The sequence below is a fragment of the Mya arenaria genome, chromosome 7 (assembly GCF_026914265.1).
Source record: "Mya arenaria isolate MELC-2E11 chromosome 7, ASM2691426v1".
NCBI classification, from domain to species: Eukaryota; Metazoa; Mollusca; class Bivalvia; order Myida; family Myidae; genus Mya; species Mya arenaria.
Window position 1 is genome coordinate 11015157 of NC_069128.1, and position 25132 is coordinate 11040288.

A 25132-nucleotide genomic window follows, 5' to 3' on the forward strand; every position below is an offset into this window, starting at 1 on the left:
TATATGGACTATTCATTTCGCAAATTAACAGTTCAGCAAATATGAATGCACCTGACTTCTGAAGCAGACGTATGTCAGAGAACCACGATGGTATTTTTTATTCAAGTCAAGGTCGTGATACCAAACATTATAAGCAATGCAATTTTTTTAGACTTATTCCAATCGTAATTCCGTTTTATTCACAAGTGTCCGATGGTCATATCGGTTTGTCATCTATTGATAGTGGATGTGTTAACTTTGCGGGACTACTTCCACTGGTCATTTGAAATCGGGTTTGTGAACTGTTCATATCGGGAGTGTTCAGTTTGCGGGACTTAACTTTGCATATAAATTCAATTATCTCTCTCTCTCTCTCTCTCTCTCTCTCTCTCTCTCTCATATATATATATATATATATGATCAATTAAGAAATACTAATGATGATAAAGGCCTCGAACTGTAACTACATTATATGCTAGTGAACACGATTTCTTTTTAAAATTTGAAAAGTTCTTTAGTATGCTATACTATGTAGATGTAACAAAGTCAACAAGTTTCCGTCTCATAGTTATACTTAAAATTGCAACACTGCATTTCTGTAAAGATAAAGGCATGTACATGCTGTGTGTTACTATAGTTACATAAAACACGATAACCATCAAAATATTCATGTCACATAGATATGAGAGATAAGTATTGGGTTTGCTTAAAAGATCTGAAAAATACCTTCAACAAGAAACACAAAAATAAACACATAACTAATGCCACAAAACGGTTTAAAGTAACTAATACTAAGGCCACATCAAACGCGGTAGATCCGTAAAAGAAACAACAATTTGGTATGGCCTTATCTACAAATTTAAAACATCAACAAGTACTTCTATATCAAGTATTGGACATTGTAAGATTCGTCTCAAACTTTAGGTACGAACATATGACTTAATAAAAACGACAAAACAGACACAAAACAAATACTAGTAGAACAATGAATCACATTCACGCCAAACACACAGGATCGCAAACCTAACAGCAAAGCGTTTATCTGAGTAATGAATGCTTTAAAAAAATCATGTAGACGTGCAATCACGTGACCATGAGGTATAGCAATGGAAATGTTTTAATCACTAGCCCTATCGGTGTAGTCCTTTGAGCGCGAATAATGTCAGTTTTGTTCTTTCACTGTTCTAAATCGAAAGTCTTGTCTTGATTTATCATCTGTTATTATCTCTACGGTATGACTCAATTCCAATACCTTCTTGAGGTTATTGAATTCGTTTTCTGGCTCGATTGTGCACTTCAATAACCTACATTCTACGACATCTCTCAACTTTAAGATGTGTACTAGAAGTTTCTGAAAGGTTCTGAATGTTATGGCAGTGCGACAGAATGAAATGTCCTGGATGCTTTGCGGTGCTACCAAGTTATCGCCTATGTCAAAATCAGCTATTGTCAAACGTTGCAAATGAACCATCGAGGGTAAGAACTGATAAATCAGCTGTGTTACATCTTCATGTTTCTCTCTGGTTGCAAATTCAAACACAGCTGTGTTATTTATCATTTGTTTCATGCTGTTGATGATGCTTACGGTAGCTTCTTTATTTAGATACCACAGGGAACAATCAGTGAGATTTCTAGTTTGGACGCAGACTTTGTCAACTGTTATTTCAACTAGTTTGACCTTCGATAAAACAGGCGAGTTCAACAGATCTAGGTGGCAATCGAGCGATAGGAATGACAACTCAATTTCTTCTAACACTTTGGACGACCGCAAGGCTTTGCATATATTTGTGGCAACTTTATCACCGATCAGCGTAAGTTTGCAAACACGCATTGTTTCACACTTCAAAGTAACATCGCTAACAGTTACATAGTTGAGATCGATTTCCTCAAGCTTATGACAGCAATTAAGATCAAGGGGCCCATTTACACTCACCCTGTGCAATACTAGACGGCGTAGACTTTGAACTTTCTCAACGGCGATCGTGATCGACGGCGAAAACGAGAAGCATCCTTTGATTAAGCACTCACACAAGGTCTCGTTTTCTATGTTTATATTCTGAATACGGACATTCTCTGCCAGAAATGTTCCGATCCGTTTGCAGGTCGACAAATCCAAATGCTCAACAGTTGTGTTTGAAAAGGGAACATTATACAGTTTCAGCTTCTCTAAGTTTGCCGTGACGGGAAGAGTTACTATCGTGTCTGTGTTCGACAGATCAAGAAGGCGTAAACTCTGTTCGGATTCATGAATGCTGGATACAATCGTCTCATCAATGTCTCTTCCATTAACTACAATGGCATTGAGGCTTTGAGAGTATCTTTTTGATATGACCTCAAATTGGTCTTGTTCATCCTTGTCCAACTTTTCATACAACACAAACTGAAACGGCGCTACTTCACCTTTACCTTCTATTTCAGTTGCTGCATTGATCAGTGCGTTTTGCACAGTTCGGAAAAGTTTCATACAAGAATCGTCATTGTTCATCGCGAAATGAGTAGATTTCATTATTTCGAGTGTTTTGTCTGTAATTCCCCCCTGGAGTGTACATGCAATATTGTTGTTTATATCAAATAACAACTCTAGAACACCACACAAATCGTCCATCTCGTTCAATCTGACTGTCTTTCTGTCATGAGTCGTGGTCAGTATATGTGAAGGTTTTGCTTTCAAAAGTTTTTGACTGACATCTAGGACTAAACGGTTGTCAGTTGACAAAACAACAGCCATTAGATAGTCTCTAACACTTTTGTTCACGAATTTGTATTCCAAGTTATTTTTCAACAATGATGCACGGTTTTGACATATCAACACACCAGTGGTGACTCCAATGTTGACAGGATCTTGGTCATTGCATATCATTCGAGCCGCATTGAGATCTACTCTGCAGTGGTCAGTGTCTCGTGGATATGTACTAAGAGCCAACTTTCCCAGAAGGTAAAGTACATCTTGAAAAGGTACAAGCGTTTCATCCATAGCTGAACCCGTGGGATTGATGTATTGGGCATCTTGAAAAGAACCAAGCGGTTCAGCCAAACCTGCATTCGAGGAAACATTGTATACGCCCTGTTGTTTTAATGCTGCTTTAGCTTGTTTCATCAGTTTGTAAATACCTCTAGTATTTTCAAAACACATCGACAAAATACTTTCGCACACATTTCGGATGGATGTATGTCCTTCTAACCAAAGACAAAGGCAACGGACTAAAACAGCGGGTTTAGTAAACATATCCTCAAAGCGGTCCATCCCTGACTGCTTAAAAGCAACAAACGAACGTTTCAGACGGGATCCTGTACTCGGTAGCTCTTTGATGTAGTTTTCAAACAACTGTTCGACGGTATTACTCTTGACACCTTGAAGTACAAAGCAGCGGTCAATAGCTAGTTCAGGCGTTTTCCAAACCTTCCACGGTCTTGATGTTGTTATTGTGACCATATTGGGCCAGTTTGTCATGTGCGGAAGGGATGATATATCTCTGCATTCATGTGTTGAATACCCGTCTTCCGGATGGGTCCACTTGTCTAGGCCGTCAAGAATCAGAAGACATTTTTCTTTGAGAAGAGTCTGTGTTATGAAACCTTCATTGTAATCGGTTGATCGTGCAAGGTTGTCTATGATATATCGTTTTATCATTTCGTCCACCCTACATACACCTTTGACTTTGCTCAATTGGATGTAAAATACTACTGAAAATATCTTCAGTGCATATCCATCGTTAAAAACTCCAGCCTTGGAAGGTGTATACCTGGCAGGTTTATCATCATGCGCATGGCACCATTGCAGTACAATCATGTTACAAACTATAGACTTGCCTACTCCCATTTCTCCACAGATGCATACGTTTTTGGCTACACCCTCATCAATACCGAAAAGGTAATTATATGTCGCTGTTTGGTTTGTTGACTGCCTCATGGTTGTCTTTGTGAACGTATTCATTTCAGTAATATCCGGACTTACGAAGATCTTCGGTACATTTATACGATAACTGCTTCTTGGAGAAACAGGTGCAGTTTCACAACTCAATACGTAAAATCGAATGAGATCCTTTTGAAACGCTTAAATAAAACCAAAACAACATTGAAAATATGATGTTAAACGTGTAGATATATTAAGCAACATAATACAGTAGTTCAAAAAAAAAAATACCAGAGAAGGGACAATTTAATAATATAGATCACATGGCTGACTAAAATCACTTTTTTTAAATTAAAGGCTCACCTCTAAGTTTTGTCATGTAAGTCGCGTGTTTCGTTTTCCGTCTTTTACGTCGCCTTCGAGGTGTACCAGACCGATACACGTCATTTCGAGGAAGGTCATTATCTTCTTTGTTAATCTCATCTGCAACATTAATACACTGTATGGTATGCGTGCAAATTACTCTTCTTAATTGATTGAGTACACATACGAATCTGTACATATTGTTGATAATTAATTAGGTAGGCAGCAGAGCATTTGAAGAGCAATAATACAAACAGACTCACTAGGAAAACACATGTAGTTTTGATTCAGACAGCCCTTTTACATTTTTGTTGGCTCAGCACTCAGCACAGTTTACTCTCCCTGGCTTCGGCTTAAGCGTTATATCGTTTTCAAAACTCACAGTATCCATAATATGATATGTACGACACGTACGAAAAGAAGAAGTATTTCTAAAGCGATGCTTACCATGCTGCTTCAACTGTATTTCTGTAGTTCTCCCTTCTCCATCCTCCACATTTTCACTCTCATTTTCTTCCCTCTCTGCCATCCCATCGTCATCGGATGTGGCATTTCGCTTTTGCCCTTTCTGGAAATTAAACAGTCCCATGGTTATACTGCAAATATATTGTCAATTATTAAATTTGCCTAAACTCAAAATTGAAATGATTGCAAATCAAAAGTACATATGTTTACCAAAGGTTCACTTGTCGGGTTTCGAGGCGTTAGCGGGCTGTCGCTCAAAATTGCTGAAAAAGTATTAACAAGTTCCATATATCTACTTATTTGTAGGTATAAATGTCTCAAGGCGCTGAGCTTTTTCGAGCGAAATTATTCAATTCTTACATGTGACTGAATTTACTAGTTATCACTGTAATGTTACATGTGTATACGAATCGATCCCAGATATTGGCACAATACAAATAATTTCAAACATTGTTTTTATGTCATTTTTGAATTAATTTCACATTTAAATATCATCAAGGTACAAGAGACCTACCACTGGTCACAGAACTGTAACTCGGGGTGCGCTCAGTCTCGAAACGGGTCTGAATTAATAGAACATTTATTTATAAGCACCAAAATTACTAGAAAGCATCTGAAATAATCTGTGTGTGTAGTGTGTTGTTTGTGGAGTTTTGTCTTATTGTTCCGTGTTTCTGATCGTCTGTAAATGTATGTTTTTCTGTGGTGGTCTTTGTCATTTGTATTGACCCTGTTCCATCTGCGTTCACCCTGTGCAATGAGCTTATGTTTTAATTTGTTACCTATAAATATTATACATTTTACAACGATTGTAAAGAAAGGCATCGTTGGCACGATGTTGCGCGAGAATCATTAAGTTTATATAAGTATTGATAGGTGATCACCTATGTAAAGATATTTGAAATATTTGATTTATTTGAATTTTGGACATTTAGCGATATGAAGGCTAAATACACAAATATCCGTTCCTATATGTTCACAAAATGTCTAAATTTGATAAATGTTGAAAACATTCGCCTCAAAAACGTCTGCTAGCGATTCTTTAAAACAACAAGAAGAAACGATTCATTATCTGCATTACATATTTTTCATGTTAATGTCATCACTACCAAGTGAAGTTAAACCATAAAAGGTCTGGTCACGACACAAAACGATAAGACGCAGCAACATATTACCATATCGGTACCAGGAGATACATCTTCTTGTGTGATTTGTTCAGGCGATACAATGACTTCTTGTGTGTCTTGTTCCCAGGAATGAACGCTTCCATTTACGTCGTCGTCAAGGTTGCATGGTGAGGCAACGGGTGAAACTGAATACAAAAAGAATAATGATAATGGTGAACGTCAAAACAAAAAAGTAAAGATAGTTTATTTATCAAGTACATTCCTTTTTGTTCCTGTTTCATCTAAACCTATAATAATTTTCCCATACATTACAGAACATAAGGCCGATGGTATAAAATTTTATTTCAGTTAACAACTTTGTTAATGCATCGTTGTTAATTTAAAAAAGTAAACATTTGTATGATGTGATAATATATTAAAGTAAAACAAGTCCAGCTGATTCAGCCGTCTCAATACTATATTTTCACATATCATATGTGTGTCCGTGAATATTTTAGAAAATTTGAAAATTGAAACTTACTATTTGCAATCGTACACAGAAAATAACCTATATCAAAACAATCAAACGTCATCAAATGTTAAATTATATTTCCTTACAATAATTAATAGAACCTTCACTCTCTGTGTGGCAGAGGGAAAGAGCAAGACGAGACGATGGTGATTGAAAAGATGGCTCCAGAATTGCATTTACGTCCCTCAAAAATAAGGTTTTAGCTCCTTCAGGAATTTCTGAGATCTTGCTCTCAGGAATGTGTGCAATTTCCTTTCGCTTCAAAGTCTCATACAACACGAAATCAACGTCTGTAAGTTGGCGAACGTTATCCACTGAAAGAGAGAGCATCACTTCTGATCTCAGTATATACATTGTATATATTTGTAAATATACCCCTGACACCACTTAATTCATTACCTTATTTGAAACAGTTTAATGGTTAGACACACGTAGGTCCACTATTCGTAGTTTCGATTCATTAAGGCGAGAACATTACAAGAAAAAGTCCATCTGCAAAAGGCCTACGGCGACCGTGTTTAATTACATCACGGTCAAAGGCAGAAAAGCAAACAAAATAATTAAACCATTATAACAAGTCAAAATTTCAAAGATAAATGCATAACCATATTCGAAAGACATAAAGTCGTTATGGGGAAATTAAATTCAAATGAAGGTTCAACACATGTCATAAATAATCACTTACCAAACTTGATAACACAGGACCAGAAGCTTGTTTCAGGCATAACAACATCAATGTCGATACAGTCGTTGCCAGTGACTTTTATAACCTCTTCTTCTAAAGGCTCAATAAGTGACGTCAGTTCACCAGAAATGCACTTCTCGTACAAAGCGAGAAACGTCGAGATTTCATCGCAGCTGATGTCTAGTTGCACACATTTGTTCCTTTGGCGACGAATCTTAATTTTATCTATAAAAATAATAAATTCGCTAACTTTGGTTGTATAATGACATTTATAATGTTTATGTACCATGTGATAGACGGACATAATAAAAAGATAGTTTAGTTTAAATAAGAATAGAACAGACGTTGATATCAAAACACATGACATACATTCAGTGAATAAAGGTCAAAATGACCTCTGACCATTGCAAACATACATAAAGAGTTCATACAGTACAATGTGATCGAGAAATCAATAATTAACATATAAAAAATGTATTTTGTAGCATATGAGTTTTGATAAGTTAAATGTTTACGTACATATCATAGTATAGAGACATATTTCGGTCAACATAAATTGTAGAATTGACATTTGTACCAGTTACAAAGTATGCTGCTTTCTTCTATCGATAGTTCTTTAAACATACACAGCAAGGTTTCTTGTTATAAACACATTCTTTGACACAACTATTTCAGTGGACTTTAACACAATTGGGTGTCGGCAATAATATTCAGGAATGGATCCTTATCTTAATGCTTCATATATATTGCATTCAAAAAGGTAGATAGCTCGAGATGTAAGCATTATAGTGACTAGTCTCATATCTATGTAGTTTAAAACATTTTTTCTGGGGGAACATTTAATGTGAACAGTCTCGGTAGAATTTCCACAGATATATTTTAGAAGCTGCTAAAATGTGTAGAGATACAATACATTTGAAAGAAAACTGTTAAAAATTAAGTTTAGGACATAAAAGGGGATTTGTTCAAGTAGCGATGAGTTTACAAGTACGAGTTGTAAGTAAAGTTTCGCAAACGACGGTTAAACTCAACACTCTACAGCAACTTGTATATGTACATGTAGCTACATGCACACTCTACACTATACATAAGCCTTGTCATAGCCGAAATAAACGTTAGGGAAATAAATTATTTAAATAAGGAGTTACCTTCGGCTAACTTTCGAATGATGTGTTTAATGGCAGTCTTAACCCCTGCATATTCGTCATCTGATGCAAGTGAGTTGTTCCCGTGATTGGATTCGATTTGATCTCGGACTTCGACAAACATGTTCACCAGAATTTCAGATATTCGATGAGTCTCGTCTTTATCATAGTTCCTTATCACAAGTTCTATACTAGTGTCTGAAATGATTAAAGGCCTAGTTTAAGGAATGTTTGGCATGATAATCCCCTGCTGTGCATTTCCTGCTTAATGCACTGGTGTCACAGTAGGGGCCAATTTCCAGTGTATTCGTTTATTGGCTCAGGGCCATTTAGGGTCCACTTTTACAATAAAACATCCCCAACTGCACAGCAGGATACTCAGATTGGAGATCTGATAAGACAATTAGGCAATAAGATTAAGATCAATTAACAGAGGTTGTGTCAAATACACGTTTTCTTTTTCTTTCTTTTTTTTTTTCTTTTTTTTTTTTTTGGGGGGGGGGGTGGGGTGGGGGGTCCCTTATAGAAGGCTTGAACTAGGCCTTTAAGAATCGAAATAGGCACAAACAATGCATATTCAAAAATGAAACGATTGCAACAGAGAAACTCCTAAAAGCATAAAACAAAACGCGGGACACGATTTTACAGCACAACAAATAAATATTACATAACTAGTAAACAATATCGACATATCGATATGATAAAAACATAATTTACCGGGTTCGTATCCATAAACTGCTCAAGTCATTATTATCTTAATATTTATACAAAAAGCTACAGAAACAAGCTCAGTAGCAAAAAGTTTAAACATAAACCCATTTAATGGCACTGGGCAAACGCCAAAGACATAGAACACAAAATCACAAACAAGAAACATAGAAGAACAGCACAAAACTCCACAAACAGCACAGTGCATACTTACTATATTTATAAAAATAGGTATGTTTATCAAGAATAGTTAGGTACCGCCTTGGAACGGTCAGTAAAATGTAAATTTAAATCATATTTCTTAAGTTTTCAAATTAAAGAGAAGTGTTTAAAAAGTGTACGGGATACGAAACTAATGTAAAAAAGATTTTTTTAAATATCGTTTATATATTACATCTTATGACCAGTGAGATACTTTACTTAGGGAAATGATTTAAGTTAGGAGTTGACCTATGTTTTATGGATACCGGTCCTGATTCATGTCAAACATAAAACACGATGTCCACCGATACTTAAATATGCTGTGGTCTACAATATACAGTTATTGACTGATAATGATGATTGTACATTGTATAATGCAACTTATATAAACTATACGAATATATTCTTAAGGAATGGCTTTGTTCCACCTGTCTTCCCAATTCTATAGACCTACGTCAGTAAGTATAGGATTTGTAAACCATTGAATGGAGCATGATTGGGTACACTGAATTAAATTACAGGTTCAACTTAAATCAGTGTTATTTCTCAAAGATTTGTTTATGATAATTTAAAATCCGTTCTCATTCATATGAAATGTATTGTATGATAAAGATCATTCTAATTTGCTTTTATGTTTTAGAACAATAGCAAGGATATTAAAGTTTAATTAATGCAAAGGACACGGGCTCGTAACAGCATTAATTAGAACATTGATGCACTGTTTTTTAAAACAATTATAGTTTGGGTTAAATTAATCTCCCCGGAGAGTACTGTGTATTAGAAAATATCCCGCCTCCAACATAAATAACGCAACGCCATTGGTTCAGGACCGGTCGCGCCGTGGCCCCATATTTTTTCCATATTGGGTCACCAAATTTATATTGTACCAAATTGGCGTATATTTACCGGTTCCTATGAATATTCCGATGAATAAATGAAACATTTAAACGAGTAAACAGGTTGTCGACGTTATATATACGTTACGGGATTAGTAGATGACCCAATATGGGATATACGGAACCGAGAAACCATATTCTCCTCCGATATGGTTTCCTTTGCCCTCTATTCCCATATCGGGTCACCTACTAATCCCGTAATATTCTATTTCATAAAACAGTTTATATTTACATCCTTCATTGAAAAGGCTAGCATAAGCTACACTTTTCAATTATTAAACTTATAGTTGAAAAATGGAAACTCAAACTTTAGGGGATTTAGGTACTTCTACTAAATAGTAATAAAAAAAGGAAATCACACACAGTGAAGATAAGTAAAATTTTGGCCAAATTGAATATGGCAGGATATTATCTATACCTTAAAATGGGCCTAAAAAACAACCTACCAGGTCTAAAAAATACTATTTCTGGGTATATAAAGGAATAAAAACATCTTGTTCAATACCTAAACATTGATGAAGTTTTCGAATAATAACTAAAGTTGCATTGTATAATGAACACCCCTAAAATATCCCATTAAATGGACCATGTAGCACATTTTCTTCATTACGCCTGGAAATAGTTTGCTTATAAATCATTTCATCATTTTCATTCCCATAAATAACGTTTCTGGTCGTACATTGTAGCGTACAATGAGATGTTATGCATGCGAAAATCACTTTCATTCCTTTTTCAGCACAGCGTGAAAATAATACTATCACTTGCCTGTTAGTGTTAACTTATAGTATTTGTATACAGAAACAAAGCTTTACTCATACCTGGAACTTCAACTTTGATTTCTTTTGAAGTCAACATTGTCTTCACATCATTTAAAAGATTTATCACTAGTCTTGCTTCTGAAAAAAAAATTGTATTTCAAATCATTCATTTTTGTATGAAGCAAGATAAAGCTATAGGGTTGGGCTATGTCACTATTATCATACATAACACGTAAAAACAAGTACATGTTACTACAACAGTTGTTTTTACATTGTTAAATACATGTTGGACATCTGTCTTGGAAAGCTAATCAAACTACAACTATATTCACTGGGAACTTTACCAGATCTCGGAATTTTTCTCTAACTAAACCCATCCTAACATGATTTTACTTTTATAATTACAGAAAAAACAATGTAACATTCATTAAGTTTAAGTTTTTTTAATCTGACCCTAGTTTGTAAAGTCCTCTTACATTTTCGGCAATTTCTCACACCCTCACACCTATTCCGTCATTCAATAAATATAATGCTTTTACCAACCTTCTCCTACATTTGCTGCCTCGTCTGCAGTAAAACTGCACTTAAAACACGTGTCATCTTCGTCCGCCTTGCTTAAAGGTTCTAGCTTTGCTTTAACCCGAGTCATGAGGTCTTTGAGCTCCACGTCCCTACAATTCCAGTCTTTATTCTTGTCGACAACGACACATCTGTGTATGGTTTTGAGCCTCTTCAACATTTCCTCTTTCACATTTTCGTTTTGAATGAAGTTTAATAGATATGTAACTGCATCTTTTGATAACGATCTATAAACAGTGTACTTGTCAATAGAAAGCTTTGTCTCTTTCATGTGACACAGTTTATTTCGAAGGTTTTGCAGGGCATCAACTGCTTTCCCAACAGACTGTTCTAAATTGCCTACAATTTTAAGAATGAACACGACCAACTGCAGATCCCATTCTTCAATGTTCGTTTTAGAACCAATAGGAAATAATTGATTTTTCTTTTGTCTGCCATCTGCACGATTCTTAAAATTACTTAATATTTTTACTTGATGATCACTCAAAAGGTGGTCAAGAGACCAGCCTTTGTCATCTGTGCCCAGTGGTCTTTCATTTTCACATACTTTCATCAATGTTTGTCTCAAAGTCGCTGTTCCACAGTCAAAGACACTTAGCCATATCCTCACGAAATAATCATCCTCGTCTTCCATCAGTATGTCAAAAGATCACTCATCCTTCAGTAGCAGGCTTTTATTGCAAGTCTTGACGCTGAAATCCGTATTATCCTTAGGCTACATATCCTTTTGAACATGCAAATTTGAGATCATTACATAACATCTATTTTTTATTATATTCGATAAAATCGTATTCTTAATAATACATGTCTGGTCATTGGTCTGTATACATTTGAAGATTGATTTAAGTGTTTAAGTTCACTATGGCATTTTCGTTGATATATGCGGTATGTAAATAACATGACAGTTACGAATGAAAGAATTTCAAAATACGGTTTTGTTTAAAAGATTCGTCCTCTATTTGCCTGACACAAGACGAATGTCACGCTACAAATCGCCGATTATATTTCATAACCCAATCGAACAGGTTTGCTTGGTTATTCAAAACATGTAATAATTATCAATAAACTAATCAGGGTATGGCTTAAGCGAACAGGAATTATTCGCAACGTAAACCGATGCTTCCATATTTTACAGATAATGTCATTTGATTGTAAAATAACAAAAGAGGAAGATAATAATCATGCTTTTGGCACTCCTAAATGCACAATTAACGAGTGTTTGTAGTATTTGTAAGATCGTAGAACTATGAAATAAATTTTGGGGATCCCGTTCATAGCAAACCAAACGTATAAATATATTTTCGCATGTATACTCTACATATCACATTGCACGACACTGGGTAATTTGCCTGAACGTTTTTTGTCGAACATTACAAGATGATAGTTTGTCTCAATGTTAAAACAGTACTTCTTAAAACATTACAAGATGATAGTTTGTCTCAATGTTAAAACAGTACTTCTTAGAACATTACAAGATGATAGTTTGTCTCAATGTTAAAACAGTACTTCTTAGAACATTACAAGATGATAGTTTGTCTCAATGTTAAAACAGTACTTCTTAGAACATTACAAGATGATAGTTTGTCTCAATGTTAAAACAGTACTTCTTAGAACATTACAAGATGATAGTTTGTCTCAATGTTAAAACCGTACTTCTTAGAACATTACAAGATGATAGTTTGTCTCAATGTTAAAACAGTACTTCTTAGAACATTACAAGATGATAGTTTGTCTCAATGTTAAAACAGTACTTCTTAAAACATTACAAGATGATAGTTTGTCTCAATGTTAAAACAGTACTTCTTAGAACATTACAAGATGATAGTTTGTCTCAATGTTAAAACAGTACTTCTTAGAACATTACAAGATGATAGTTTGTCTCAATGTTAAAACAGTACTTCTTAGAACATTACAAGATGATAGTTTGTCTCAATGTTAAAACAGTACTTCTTAGAACATTACAAGATGATAGTTTGTCTCAATGTTAAAACAGTACTTCTTAGAACATTACAAGATGATAGTTTGTCTCAATGTTAAAACAGTACTTCTTAGAACATTACAAGATGATAGTTTGTCTCAATGTTAAAACAGTACTTCTTAGAACATTACAAGATGATAGTTTGTCTCAATGTTAAAACAGTACTTCTTAGAACATTACAAGATGATAGTTTGTCTCAATGTTAAAACAGTACTTCTTAGAACATTACAAGATGATAGTTTGTCTCAATGTTAAAACAGTACTTCTTAGAACATTACAAGATGATAGTTTGTCTCAATGTTAAAACAGTACTTCTTAGAACATTACAAGATGATAGGTTGTCTCGGTGTTAAAACAGTACTTCTTAGAACATTACAAGATGATGGTTTGTCTCAATGTTAAAACAGTACTTCTTAGAACATTACAAGATGATAGTTTGTCTCAATGTTAAAACAGTACTTCTTAGAACATTACAAGATGATAGTTTGTCTCAATGTTAAAACAGTACTTCTTAGAACACTACAAGATGATAGTTTGTCTCGATGTTAAAACAGTACTTCTTAGAACACTACAAGATGATAGTTTGTCTCGATGTTAAAACAGTACTTCTTAGAACATTACACGATGATAGTTTGTCTCAATGTTAAAACAGTACTTCTTAGAACATTACAAGATGATAGTTTGTCTCGATGTTAAAACAGTACTTCTTAGAACATTACAAGATGATAGGTTGTGTCAATGTTAAAACAGTACTTCTTAGAACATTACACGATGATAGTTTGTCTCAATGTTAAAACAGTACTTCTTAGAACATTACACGATGATAGTTTGTCTCAATGTTAAAACAGTACTTCTTAGAACATTACACGATGATAGTTGGTCTCAATGTTAAAACAGTACTTCTTAGAACATTACAAGATGATGGTTTGTCTCAATGTTAAAACAGTACTTCTTAGAACATTACAAGATGATGGTTTGTCTCAATGTTAAAACAGTACTTCTTAGAACATTACACGATGATAGTTTGTCTCAATGTTAAAACAGTACTTCTTAGAACATTACACGATGATAGTTTGTCTCAATGTTAAAACAATACTTCTTAGAACATTACAAGATGATAGTTTGTCTCAATGTTAAAACAGCACTTCTTAGAACATTACAAGATGATAGTTTGTCTCAATGTTAAAACAGTACTTCTTAGAACATTACAAGATGATAGTTTGTCTCAATGTTAAAACAGTACTTCTTAGAACATTACAAGATGATGGTTTGTCTCAATGTTAAAACAGTACTTCTTAGAACATTACAAGATGATAGTTTGTCTCGATGTTAAAACAGTACTTCTTAGAACATTACAAGATGATAGTTTGTCTCAATGTTAAAACAGTGCTTCTTAGAACATTACAAGATGATAGTTTGTCTCAATGTTAAAACAGTACTTCTTAGAACATTACAAGATGATGGTTTGTCTCAATGTTAAAACAGTACTTCTTAGAACATTACAAGATGATGGTTTGTCTCAATGTTAAAACAGTACTTCTTAGAACATTACAAGATGATAGTTTGTCTCAATGTTAAAACAGTACTTCTTAGAACATTACAAGATGATAGTTTGTCTCGATGTTAATACAGTACTTCTTAGAACATTACAAGATGATGGTTTGTCTCAATGTTAAAACAGTACTTCTTAGAACATTACACGATGATAGTTTGTCTCAATGTTAAAACAGTACTTCTTAGAACATTACAAGATGATAGTTTGTCTCAATGTTAAAACAGTACTTCTTAGAACATTACACGATGATAGTTTGTCTCGATGTTAAAACAGTACTTCTTAGAACATTACACGATGATAGTTTGTCTCGATGTTAAAACAGTACTTCTTAGAACATTACAAGATGATGGTTTGTCTCGATGTTAAAACAGTACTTCTTAGAACATTACACAATGATAGTTTGTTTCAATGTTAAAACAGTACTTCTTAGAACATTACAAGATGATGGTTTGTCTCAATGTTAAAACAGTACTTCTTAGAACATTACACGATGACGGTTTGTCTCAATGTTAAAACAGTACTTCTTAGAACATTACAAGATGATGGTTTGTCTCAATGTTAAAACAGTACTTCTAAGAACATTACAAGATGATGGTTTGTCTCGATGTTAAAACAGTACTTCTTAGAACATTACACGATGATAGTTTGTCTCAATGTTAAAACAGTACTTCTTAGAACATTACAAGATGATAGTTTGTCTCAATGTTAAAACAGTACTTCTTAGAACATTACAAGATGATAGTTTGTCTCGATGTTAAAACAGTACTTCTTAGAACATTACACGATGATAGTTTGTCTCAATGTTAAAACAGTACTTCTTAGAACATTACAAGATGATAGTTTGTCTCAATGTTAAAACAGTACTTCTTAGAACATTACAAGATGATAGTTTGTCTCGATGTTAAAACAGTACTTCTTAGAACATTACAAGATGATGGTTTGTCTCAATGTTAAAACAGTACTTCTTAGAACATTACACGATGATAGATTGTCTCGATGTTAAAACAGTACTTCTTAGAACATTACACGATGATAGTTTGTCTCGATGTTAAAACAGTACTTCTTAGAACATTACACGATGATAGTTTGTCTCGATGTTAAAACAGTACTTCTTAGAACATTACAAGATGATGGTTTGTCTCGATGTTAAAACAGTACTTCTTAGAACATTACAAGATGATGGTTTGTATCGATGTTAAAACAGTACTTCTTAGAACATTACAAGATGATAGTTTGTCTCAATGTTAAAACAGTACTTCTTAGAACATTACAAGATGATGGTTTGTCTCAATGTTAAAACAGTACTTCTTAGAACATTACAAGATGATAGTTTGTCTCAATGTTAAAACAGTACTTCTTAGAACATTACAAGATGATAGTTTGTCTCGATGTTAATACAGTACTTCTTAGAACATTACAAGATGATGGTTTGTCTCAATGTTAAAACAGTACTTCTTAGAACATTACACGATGATAGTTTGTCTCAATGTTAAAACAGTACTTCTTAGAACATTACAAGATGATAGTTTGTCTCAATGTTAAAACAGTACTTCTTAGAACATTACACGATGATAGTTTGTCTCGATGTTAAAACAGTACTTCTTAGAACATTACACGATGATAGTTTGTCTCGATGTTAAAACAGTACTTCTTAGAACATTACAAGATGATGGTTTGTCTCGATGTTAAAACAGTACTTCTTAGAACATTACACAATGATAGTTTGTCTCAATGTTAAAACAGTACTTCTTAGAACATTACAAGATGATGGTTTGTCTCAATGTTAAAACAGTACTTCTTAGAACATTACACGATGATGGTTTGTCTCAATGTTAAAACAGTACTTCTTAGAACATTACAAGATGATGGTTTGTCTCAATGTTAAAACAGTACTTCTTAGAACATTACAAGATGATGGTTTGTCTCGATGTTAAAACAGTACTTCTTAGAACATTACACGATGATAGTTTGTCTCAATGTTAAAACAGTACTTCTTAGAACATTACAAGATGATAGTTTGTCTCAATGTTAAAACAGTACTTCTTAGAACATTACAAGATGATAGTTTGTCTCGATGTTAAAACAGTACTTCTTAGAACATTACACGATGATAGTTTGTCTCAATGTTAAAACAGTACTTCTTAGAACATTACAAGATGATAGTTTGTCTCAATGTTAAAACAGTACTTCTTAGAACATTACAAGATGATAGTTTGTCTCGATGTTAAAACAGTACTTCTTAGAACATTACACGATGATAGTTTGTCTCGATGTTAAAACAGTACTTCTTAGAACATTACACGATGATAGTTTGTCTCGATGTTAAAACAGTACTTCTTAGAACATTACACGATGATAGTTTGTCTCGATGTTAAAACAGTACTTCTTAGAACATTACAAGATGATGGTTTGTCTCGATGTTAAAACAGTACTTCTTAGAACATTACAAGATGATGGTTTGTATCGATGTTAAAACAGTACTTCTTAGAACATTACAAGATGATAGTTTGTCTCAATGTTAAAACAGTACTTCTTAGAACATTACAAGATGATAGTTTGTCTCGATGTTAAAACAGTACTTCTTAGAACATTACACGATGATAGTTTGTCTCGATGTTAAAACAGTACTTCTTAGAACATTACAAGATGATAGTTTGTCTCAATGTTAAAACAGTACTTCTTAGAACATTACAAGATGATAGTTTGTCTCAATGTTAAAACAGCACTTCTTAGAACATTACAAGATGATAGTTTGTCTCAATGTTAAAACAGCACTTCTTAGAACATTACAAGATGATAGTTTGTCTCAATGTTAAAACAGTACTTCTTAGAACATTACAAGATGATAGGTTGTGTCAATGTAAAAACAGTACTTCTTAGAACATTACAAGATGATAGGTTGTCTCAATGTTAAAACAGTACTTCTTAGAACATTACAAGATGATAGGTTGTCTCAATGTAAAAACAGTACTTCTTAGAACATTACAAGATGATAGTTTGTCTCAATGTTAAAACAGTACTTCTTAGAACATTACAAGATGATAGGTTGTCTCAATGTTAAAACAGTACTTCTTAGAACATTACAAGATGATAGTTTGTCTCAATGTTAAAACAGTACTTCTTAGAACATTACAAGATGATAGGTTGTCTCAATGTAAAAACAGTACTTCTTAGAACATTACAAGATGATAGGTTGTGTCAATGTTAAAACAGTACTTCTTAGAACATTACAAGATGATAGGTTGTCTCGGTGTTAAAACAGTACTTCTTAGAACATTACAAGATGATAGGTTGTGTCAATGTTAAAACAATACTTCTTAGAAGATTACAAGATGATAGTTTGTCTCAATGTTAAAACAGTACTTCTTAGAACATTACAAGATGATAGTTTGTCTCAATGTTAAAACAGTACTTCTTAGAACATTACAAGATGATAGTTTGTCTCAATGTTAAAACAGTACTTCTTAGAACATTACAATGAAACAGTGTATCTCAATGCAAATGTGTATTTGTGAATATCACATCTGTTCCTTTGAAAATGAGCATTAGTTTAGTCAAAAAATATTGTGCTATAAAAATATATGGTACATTAGAGTCCAAGATAATATAGTTCATTGTTGCTGATTTGACAGTGTGAAGGACGAACAGATGGTAAACTGAAACGTAGTTTTGTTTGCATTATAGTAATTTAATGGCAAATATCTTATACACAAAACTGACAACTTGTCGAATTATAGATACCACCATTCTATTTCCATTCGATTTACAATATGTATTCTTATTAACTCTTAGTTTGAAAAATGTGAGGTACTGCCTATCAAAATATATATAATCATCGATAGACAAACTACTGTTGAAATCTTATTTTCTTTATCTTCTTTCTGTTATTTGCGATTATGATGCTTTAAAACAAGATCATGATAAATAAATTGCAACCTGGTTAGCCACTTTTATACATGAATTATCAATATCTTAAAAGTGTTAATGATCTGTGACTGTGTCATCATATTATCATGCTCTTCTCCTGTATGTAAGTAAAATGTAATGGCCAGATATAAAGGCGATGAACTTGAATGCTTGTGCTAATAAACTATTGAATTGAATTGAATTGAATTGAATTCGAAAGGTGTTATCTGCAAGTGTAGGTAAGTTATAACCACTGAGAATAAAGACAAATCATCAGTGAGTGAGTAAATATAATAACGAACAGGAACGCATAGTTACGTGGACGAACGCAGGGATTCAAATGTTACGAAATTCTTTCAACTTGTTTGACAATCATGACGTCACCAAAATATGTAGCGATTGATTGTCTAGACATAACAATTCGACAATCCTTGTCAGCCGATAATAAATGAGTAATTTGACACCATTTGAATTTTAACGTATACTGCCTGTCTGACAACTTTAAACTCAATGTTTACTTTGTTTTCATATTTGTTTTCATTATCGACCTTCATAAAACCTCGTTATACTTTGTATCTATAATTTCTTCATTCTGCATTGCGTGTATAATTAACTTTGAAACTTTGAAACTTGAAGCTGGAAATGGTTTGAACTCATTGATTTTGTTAGAAGTTGTTAGAATAATTGGTAATAACGCTGCTGATTTGCATAGGTTAATTACTGATTTCAAATGCAATCATTGTGTTTTCATTGTAAATATCCGATGACAAGGAAGTGTCGATTTATTAAGACTTTATTTCCTATTAACACCGAGATACTTTTCTACACTTCCTCTTGTCAACATAATTGAATTATAAGTTCACATAGCTTATAAAACTGTTTGGCCAATATTTACTAAATATATCTAAATGTTCTAGCCTTATATTTTAAACACCTGCTGCTAAAACATGCTTAATATTATGACCCTCATCATTATTGCACCAAACAGCAATACAACTATGACACTATACTATTATCATTTCGTCGCATCTAGTAAACTATACCAAAGCTTGGTAAACCACTATCGCAATGCACGTAGAAGAGAAACCGACAATGGTATCTGATTATGACCGCCCTTAAGTCCCAGGCATTTGCTTCCGTAACTAGTTTTTTTTCACAGAGCCCCTGAACTTTCGCAATAATTGAGAGGAGATCAATTAATACCACTCGTAAAATAACCTTTGCCTTAACAATGTTTACAATCAGACTCCCACAAGCCATCCACACTCAACAAACAGCATCGATCTGACCAAGAGTCCCAGTTCAGACTAATTACTTACATTGAAATCACGCCTTATATACGTAAGCGCATATTAAAACTTACTTGGTGGTATTGTATATTATCTTCCAGTTTGCAAATAGACTAATTTCTCTGTTTCGAATTCGAAATAACCATTTAACATTAAAACACTGATGACAAAGTTATAAACAATATAATGCTCAAAACTAACAACACTGTATAACTTCCTGATTTACTCTCATGAAGATAATTTCAGCAATTCGCATTTGCTATCATAAACACAATTCCACAAGATTTGACCGATTACATCGTCTATAATAATGACAAAATCAATGAATGGAGTATTTGGTTTTACTAAAACGCCGTATGCATGCTATATAAGGAATTAATTCATATTTCTGCTATCAATCTAAACCAAAATCAATTAAACTTCTGTATAACTCCCCAATCATTTTGAAATACACATATTTAGTTACAAAATCGGTGTGAGCAAGGGGAGGCAATAAACGACGGAGGCTACATACATCTAATAATTTGTCACATAAATAAGAAATACGTATTTATTTTAATTTTATTTTTACTCAATCATTTATAGTATTATATAGTATGTAAACAGGGCATTGATTGGTCTATATGTTTAGAAATGTTATGTGTTTCAAGGTCTATAAGTTAAATGTCTTTAACTTATGTTAGTCTATCATTTTTTATGTACAAACACCAACCAGTAACTGGCAAGTAATCATTTGAACATTGTTTTGATTATCCATCCTAAATTCATTCAATTTCCATTAGCGTTACTAACCGTTTTCGGCAAAATAAAGCATTATCTGTCATTTCTTTTGATACCTGTTAACAATATATATCTTATTAAACTTTTATTGAGGTTTTATTCTTGTTTCAAGCATTTAGTCTGCGTTGCAAACATGATTATGCTTTTGGATATCCAAAAAATGAAAAAAACGTTAACCAATCCCTTTAAGATACACGAATGTTTTATAAGACAAATTATGAATTCGTATAAAAACAACTGTTTCAATACCTCACTTAACATTATAATAAAAAGATATAAGATGTTGTAATCTGATGTTTTATATAAATTTTGAATTATGTTTAAAACTAAAAACTGATAGCGATTTCCGAGTAAACGCCAGCAAAAAAAATCTGAATTAGATAATAACACGAGTTTCCTAATCTAACAACAGTCGTCCAAATATCACTTCCTACAAGAAATGTAACTTTTATGCACTCTGTACGAAATATGCCAAAGTGTTATGATTAATTGCGATTCGACTTGCTAATGTAGGTGTGTTCTAGTTTTGTCTTATCATTATATAAATGTAGATTATTTTAATAATTGTACACATTTCAGGTCAGGCATAGGCTCGCAATAATCAACCAACAGAACAATGTTTTCTTCTGCGCTATTTCTTGTGTTTCTTGGTAATGCGTTTGCCACGATGACAAACGAAATGGAAAACAGATTCAAGGAAATGGATCGTTCGTTCACCAAACGGTTTGAGGAGCAGCAGTTGGAGATCGATCTTTTGAAAAGGCGTACGGCCGAGCAAGAGAATGAAATTAAAGTGCTACGGGAGGTTGTGAAGAGTTCGGAGAAGGGTAACTGTACTCCTATTTTAACTGTTAACATTATAGTGTTTCCAAAATAATGATTTTTAGGGAGGTTATAATGTCTTATTAACTATGTTTTTTCTGTAGAAATATATTGTTAATAATTGTGTAAATAGCAGGCCTAATATTTACCCATGAAATGTATGTACCATTTTGTATCTAAGGCTGGGCGCAAAGCTGTCTACTACAAGACTTAGTATTGTTTAAATTACCACATTTTAGATTAAAATGTTTCAGTTATAGGGAACTATTTCTAATGCGCAGGCACCCATAGTCGCTTATTTAATAATCCGATCATGTCAATGCTCAGTAAAAATCAAACTGTTTACGAATTACATCGTTTCTACTACGATGGCTACTGCAGCATGGTTTTCTTTACTAACATTATCTTAAAGTTTTTTACACTTATAACTTTCAGACAAACTACAAAAGAGACAGAATCCGTTCGATTATGAGGTTGCATTCTTTGCAAAGGTCGGGACTAATTTGGAGCACCTTGGTCAAGGTCAGACTATCGTGTTCGGTGATGTTGTTACCGACATCGACAGCACCATGTCACTTGGAGCATACAACAACAGTTCTGGAATGTTCACGGCGCCAAGTATAGCGTTTTATACATTTTAAATTTGTATTTTTATATACATATACCACGACTGTGGTACGAACATCTAGGTTAAGGTTATGATTCCGTTCCCGGAGTAAAACTAAAGAGTCGCTCATTATTGATCATGTTAGATTACAAGATTAAATAAAGTGTCCATGGAAGCGCGCCAATCGACGCCTTCTTTAGTGAAATTCGGGCTAACATTTAAGATATAAGACCATCCCCCCCCCCCGCGTCTAGTATACCATTTCTCGATTTCACAGTAAAGCATTAATTTAGTCTGTTATTCTAATTATGAGGGTGTGTACAGTTCGCAGTACAAACATTCCATCCAACTATCCCCAAAACGTCAAGGACGCTAGACTAATTTAAATGGTTCATATCAATGCCAGTTTCTTATCTTGACAGTGGTGCATTCCGATTAAGGGTCAGTTGTTTCTTAGATATGGTACCAAAGATTTTTTAGTGTGTAACAAAAGTTCAAATGTATTTTATATTGATTTCAGTTGCTGGCCTTTATGTTTTCTCAACAACAATGCACAGCCTCAATAGCCAGACGACACATTTCGCGATATTCCGTAACTCCGACAAAATCACAACCATCTATGTCCACGGTGACGTCACTTCCGATTCCACGGCACAAACTGTCGTTCTAGCATTGAAACGAGGGGAGACAATTTCGGTTCGTCACATTGAGAGCGACCATGGTGCTTACGGTGGTGGACACTCGCTGTTTTCCGGCTTTTTACTCAGAGCTCACGTTGGAGAAGAGGAAATTGTTGGCTAAATAATATGTGGTGGAAATGTATGTGGACTCGGTCAGGGCCAATTATCAGTATCATCTTGGCCCAAATATCACGAAACTACTTAGGTCAAATCTCAATCGAAATCTCAACTAATTTTACCATATAACATTATAATTTCCTTTTAAATTTGTATGTGTTTTTCACACTTTTTAAATGCGCATTCACTTATACAATAATTTGATTAACAGCTTTGGTCAATATTCCAAACAAAAAATATACTATAGCCCAAAAGCTATGAGAAAATACGCTACATCATACAGAAATTTGAAATAAACCATGCTTTTATGTGGTTAAATAAGTTGAGATTGAGATTCGACTTGTGTACTTTTGTGATATTTTAGCCTGTGTTTGAGTTTTATGCAAATTTTAGTATTTCTGTTGATCGCTATCATTCTAACTAATGACTAAATTTGTTAAATGGTACACGCCTTTATTGAAGGGTTTACAACATTATGAATAATTTAATGATGCATTTTCGCTACATCTACATTTGAATATAATACTAAGCTCACGGCGCAAGTGAATATGCCATGAATTAAGAAAATGTCTAAATATAAGTATGTTTTTTATCACTCCTGACCGAAACTGCTACAGCGCCAACTGATCTTACTTGCATTTTCATTGAAAGTGTAATGCTTTAAAAAAATAAAAAAACACAACTTCTTCTTTTTTTTCTTTCTTTATGAAATACCCGGATAAATATTGTAAAGTGATTTGTTTAAACACTTTTAATTTCAATAAATCATTTTCAAGATGTACAAGTTTAAACATAATCAAGGGATTTACTTTGGCTTTTACTGATGAAAAATAGACAAGTGATTTATGCATAATGAAAAACAATCAAGACAGAATTGAGTTGGAGGCTTTGAAGGGTAAACTTTGTCTCTCTTCGGTTACCCCTATAAAGCTGTTTATACATATTGTACAGAGATCTTAAAGTGAAGAAATGAAATGGATAAGATAATCAATGTAACTTTATGTGATTAAGCCACACGGCGTTGTCAATTTGAATAGAGTGAGAGTGGTTTAGTGGTATCGATGTCCGCTACTCACTCAAGAGGTTGGGTTAGATCTCAACCAGGTACTTTCTCATGGCCTCTCAAAAAGGACAAAGTACTAGTGTCTGCACAGGAAACGGACTCCAGAGTGATCATATAAGCTATCAGCTTTCGTCAGAGTCGAGCTAAAATAAATTAGTAAGAACCATTTTAAAGACATTGTTGGTAACACAGAAAAAAAAATATTGAACAAACCTATATACATCAAAAGAAAAAAGAATGAACAAAAAATACATTGCATGTACATCAAGCCACAATTACATGCGACGTTTTGTAAAGTAGTGCTAAATGTAGAATAACATATATGTCAAAATCACTAAACCAACAAAAATAAAAAAATAAAAATATTTGATTCATTCAGTATATCTTTTATCTGAAAGTTGTTTATATCAAATATGAAATGGGACAACATTATTTTAAAATAAATAATTAATATACGCTAAATTCCAGCCATTAAACATTTTTGGCCATTTCATCATTTCAAAAATAACCACCGCATGAATAAATAGGCCGTATAGTAAATATGACAGTAGAATATATGACGTCATAGTTTCCTCTGACTGAATCGAGTCACCAATGATGTATCATAAAGTTACCGATACACAACTATGCGAAATGTAGGTGCCGGGTAACCCCATGTTGTTTTTTGTAAAATTTAAAACATAATTATGTGATTTGCAGAAAAAAGAATTTGTACAATTCGCATCAAAATATATACAAGAAAAAAGTTGATGCATAGCATTAAGTCGGCGCAATGAAATTAGAAGAAAAACGTGCATGCAGATAACCAAAAATTGTAATCATCTTTTTTGATAATATCTTTTTTTATGTTGGGTGTACATATCGAGGGGTGAAAGCGAAAAGGTTCTAAGTGACATTAAATAAAGAAGCAGATAGAACCTTTTCGCTTTCACCCCTCGATATGCTCGAATGACATTATGGTTAATAATATTGTTACAACAGTTTAAGCCCGGAATTATAAAAACTCTGGGGGGGGGGGGGGGGGGGGGTCAAGCTAATCCTCCGGTTAAAACTACATTATACCAA

The 25132-nt window shown here is 33.6% G+C and overlaps 2 protein-coding genes across 7 annotated transcripts; one reads left to right on the forward strand and one right to left on the reverse strand.

Moving 5' to 3' along the window:
- Positions 1 to 533: 533 nt before the first annotated feature.
- On the reverse strand, positions 534 to 20366 carry LOC128241812 (uncharacterized). 6 transcript variants are annotated; one of them, XM_052958901.1, is made up of 12 exons: positions 20200 to 20366; positions 11235 to 11962; positions 10752 to 10829; positions 8132 to 8326; positions 6984 to 7208; positions 6385 to 6612; positions 5836 to 5972; positions 5175 to 5223; positions 4871 to 4923; positions 4643 to 4763; positions 4196 to 4315; positions 534 to 4032 (listed from the first exon to the last, which is right to left on the reverse strand). In XM_052958901.1, the coding sequence occupies exons 2-12, from the start codon at positions 11902 to 11904 to the stop codon at positions 1142 to 1144; spliced, it is 4767 nt and encodes a 1588-aa protein (XP_052814861.1). In that variant the 5' UTR covers positions 11905 to 11962; positions 20200 to 20366; the 3' UTR covers positions 534 to 1141. The 6 variants fall into 6 exon arrangements, with proteins under 6 accessions (XP_052814861.1, XP_052814860.1, XP_052814858.1 ...); XM_052958900.1 differs by having other exon boundaries at positions 11235 to 11994; XM_052958898.1 differs by having other exon boundaries at positions 20073 to 20207.
- A 1001-nt stretch (positions 20367 to 21367) lies between these two features.
- LOC128241828 (complement C1q tumor necrosis factor-related protein 6-like) lies at positions 21368 to 23334 on the forward strand. The gene is made up of 3 exons (XM_052958917.1): positions 21368 to 21605; positions 22036 to 22218; positions 22728 to 23334. Exons 1-3 carry the CDS (start codon positions 21395 to 21397, stop codon positions 23006 to 23008), a joined length of 675 nt encoding a protein of 224 aa, XP_052814877.1. The 5' UTR covers positions 21368 to 21394; the 3' UTR covers positions 23009 to 23334.
- Positions 23335 to 25132: the final 1798 nt, after the last annotated feature.

Bases quoted from the DNA above. Each gene is read 5' to 3' on its own strand.
- LOC128241828 (XM_052958917.1), top strand. From the start codon at position 21,395: ATGTTTTCTTCTGCGCTATTTCTTGTGTTTCTTGGTAATGCGTTTGCC. The intron at 21,606-22,035 runs GTAACTGTACTC...TATAACTTTCAG, and splicing joins TGTGAAGAGTTCGGAGAAGG to ACAAACTACAAAAGAGACAG. The intron at 22,219-22,727 runs GTATAGCGTTTT...TATTGATTTCAG, and splicing joins TGGAATGTTCACGGCGCCAA to TTGCTGGCCTTTATGTTTTC.
- LOC128241812 (XM_052958901.1), bottom strand. From the start codon at position 11,904: ATGGAAGACGAGGATGATTATTTCGTGAGGATATGGCTAAGTGTCTTT. The intron at 6,613-6,983 runs GTAAGTGATTAT...TCTCTCTTTCAG, and splicing joins GTCCTGTGTTATCAAGTTTG to TGGATAACGTTCGCCAACTT. The intron at 4,316-4,642 runs GTAAGCATCGCT...TTAATGTTGCAG, and splicing joins AATACAGTTGAAGCAGCATG to ATGAGATTAACAAAGAAGAT.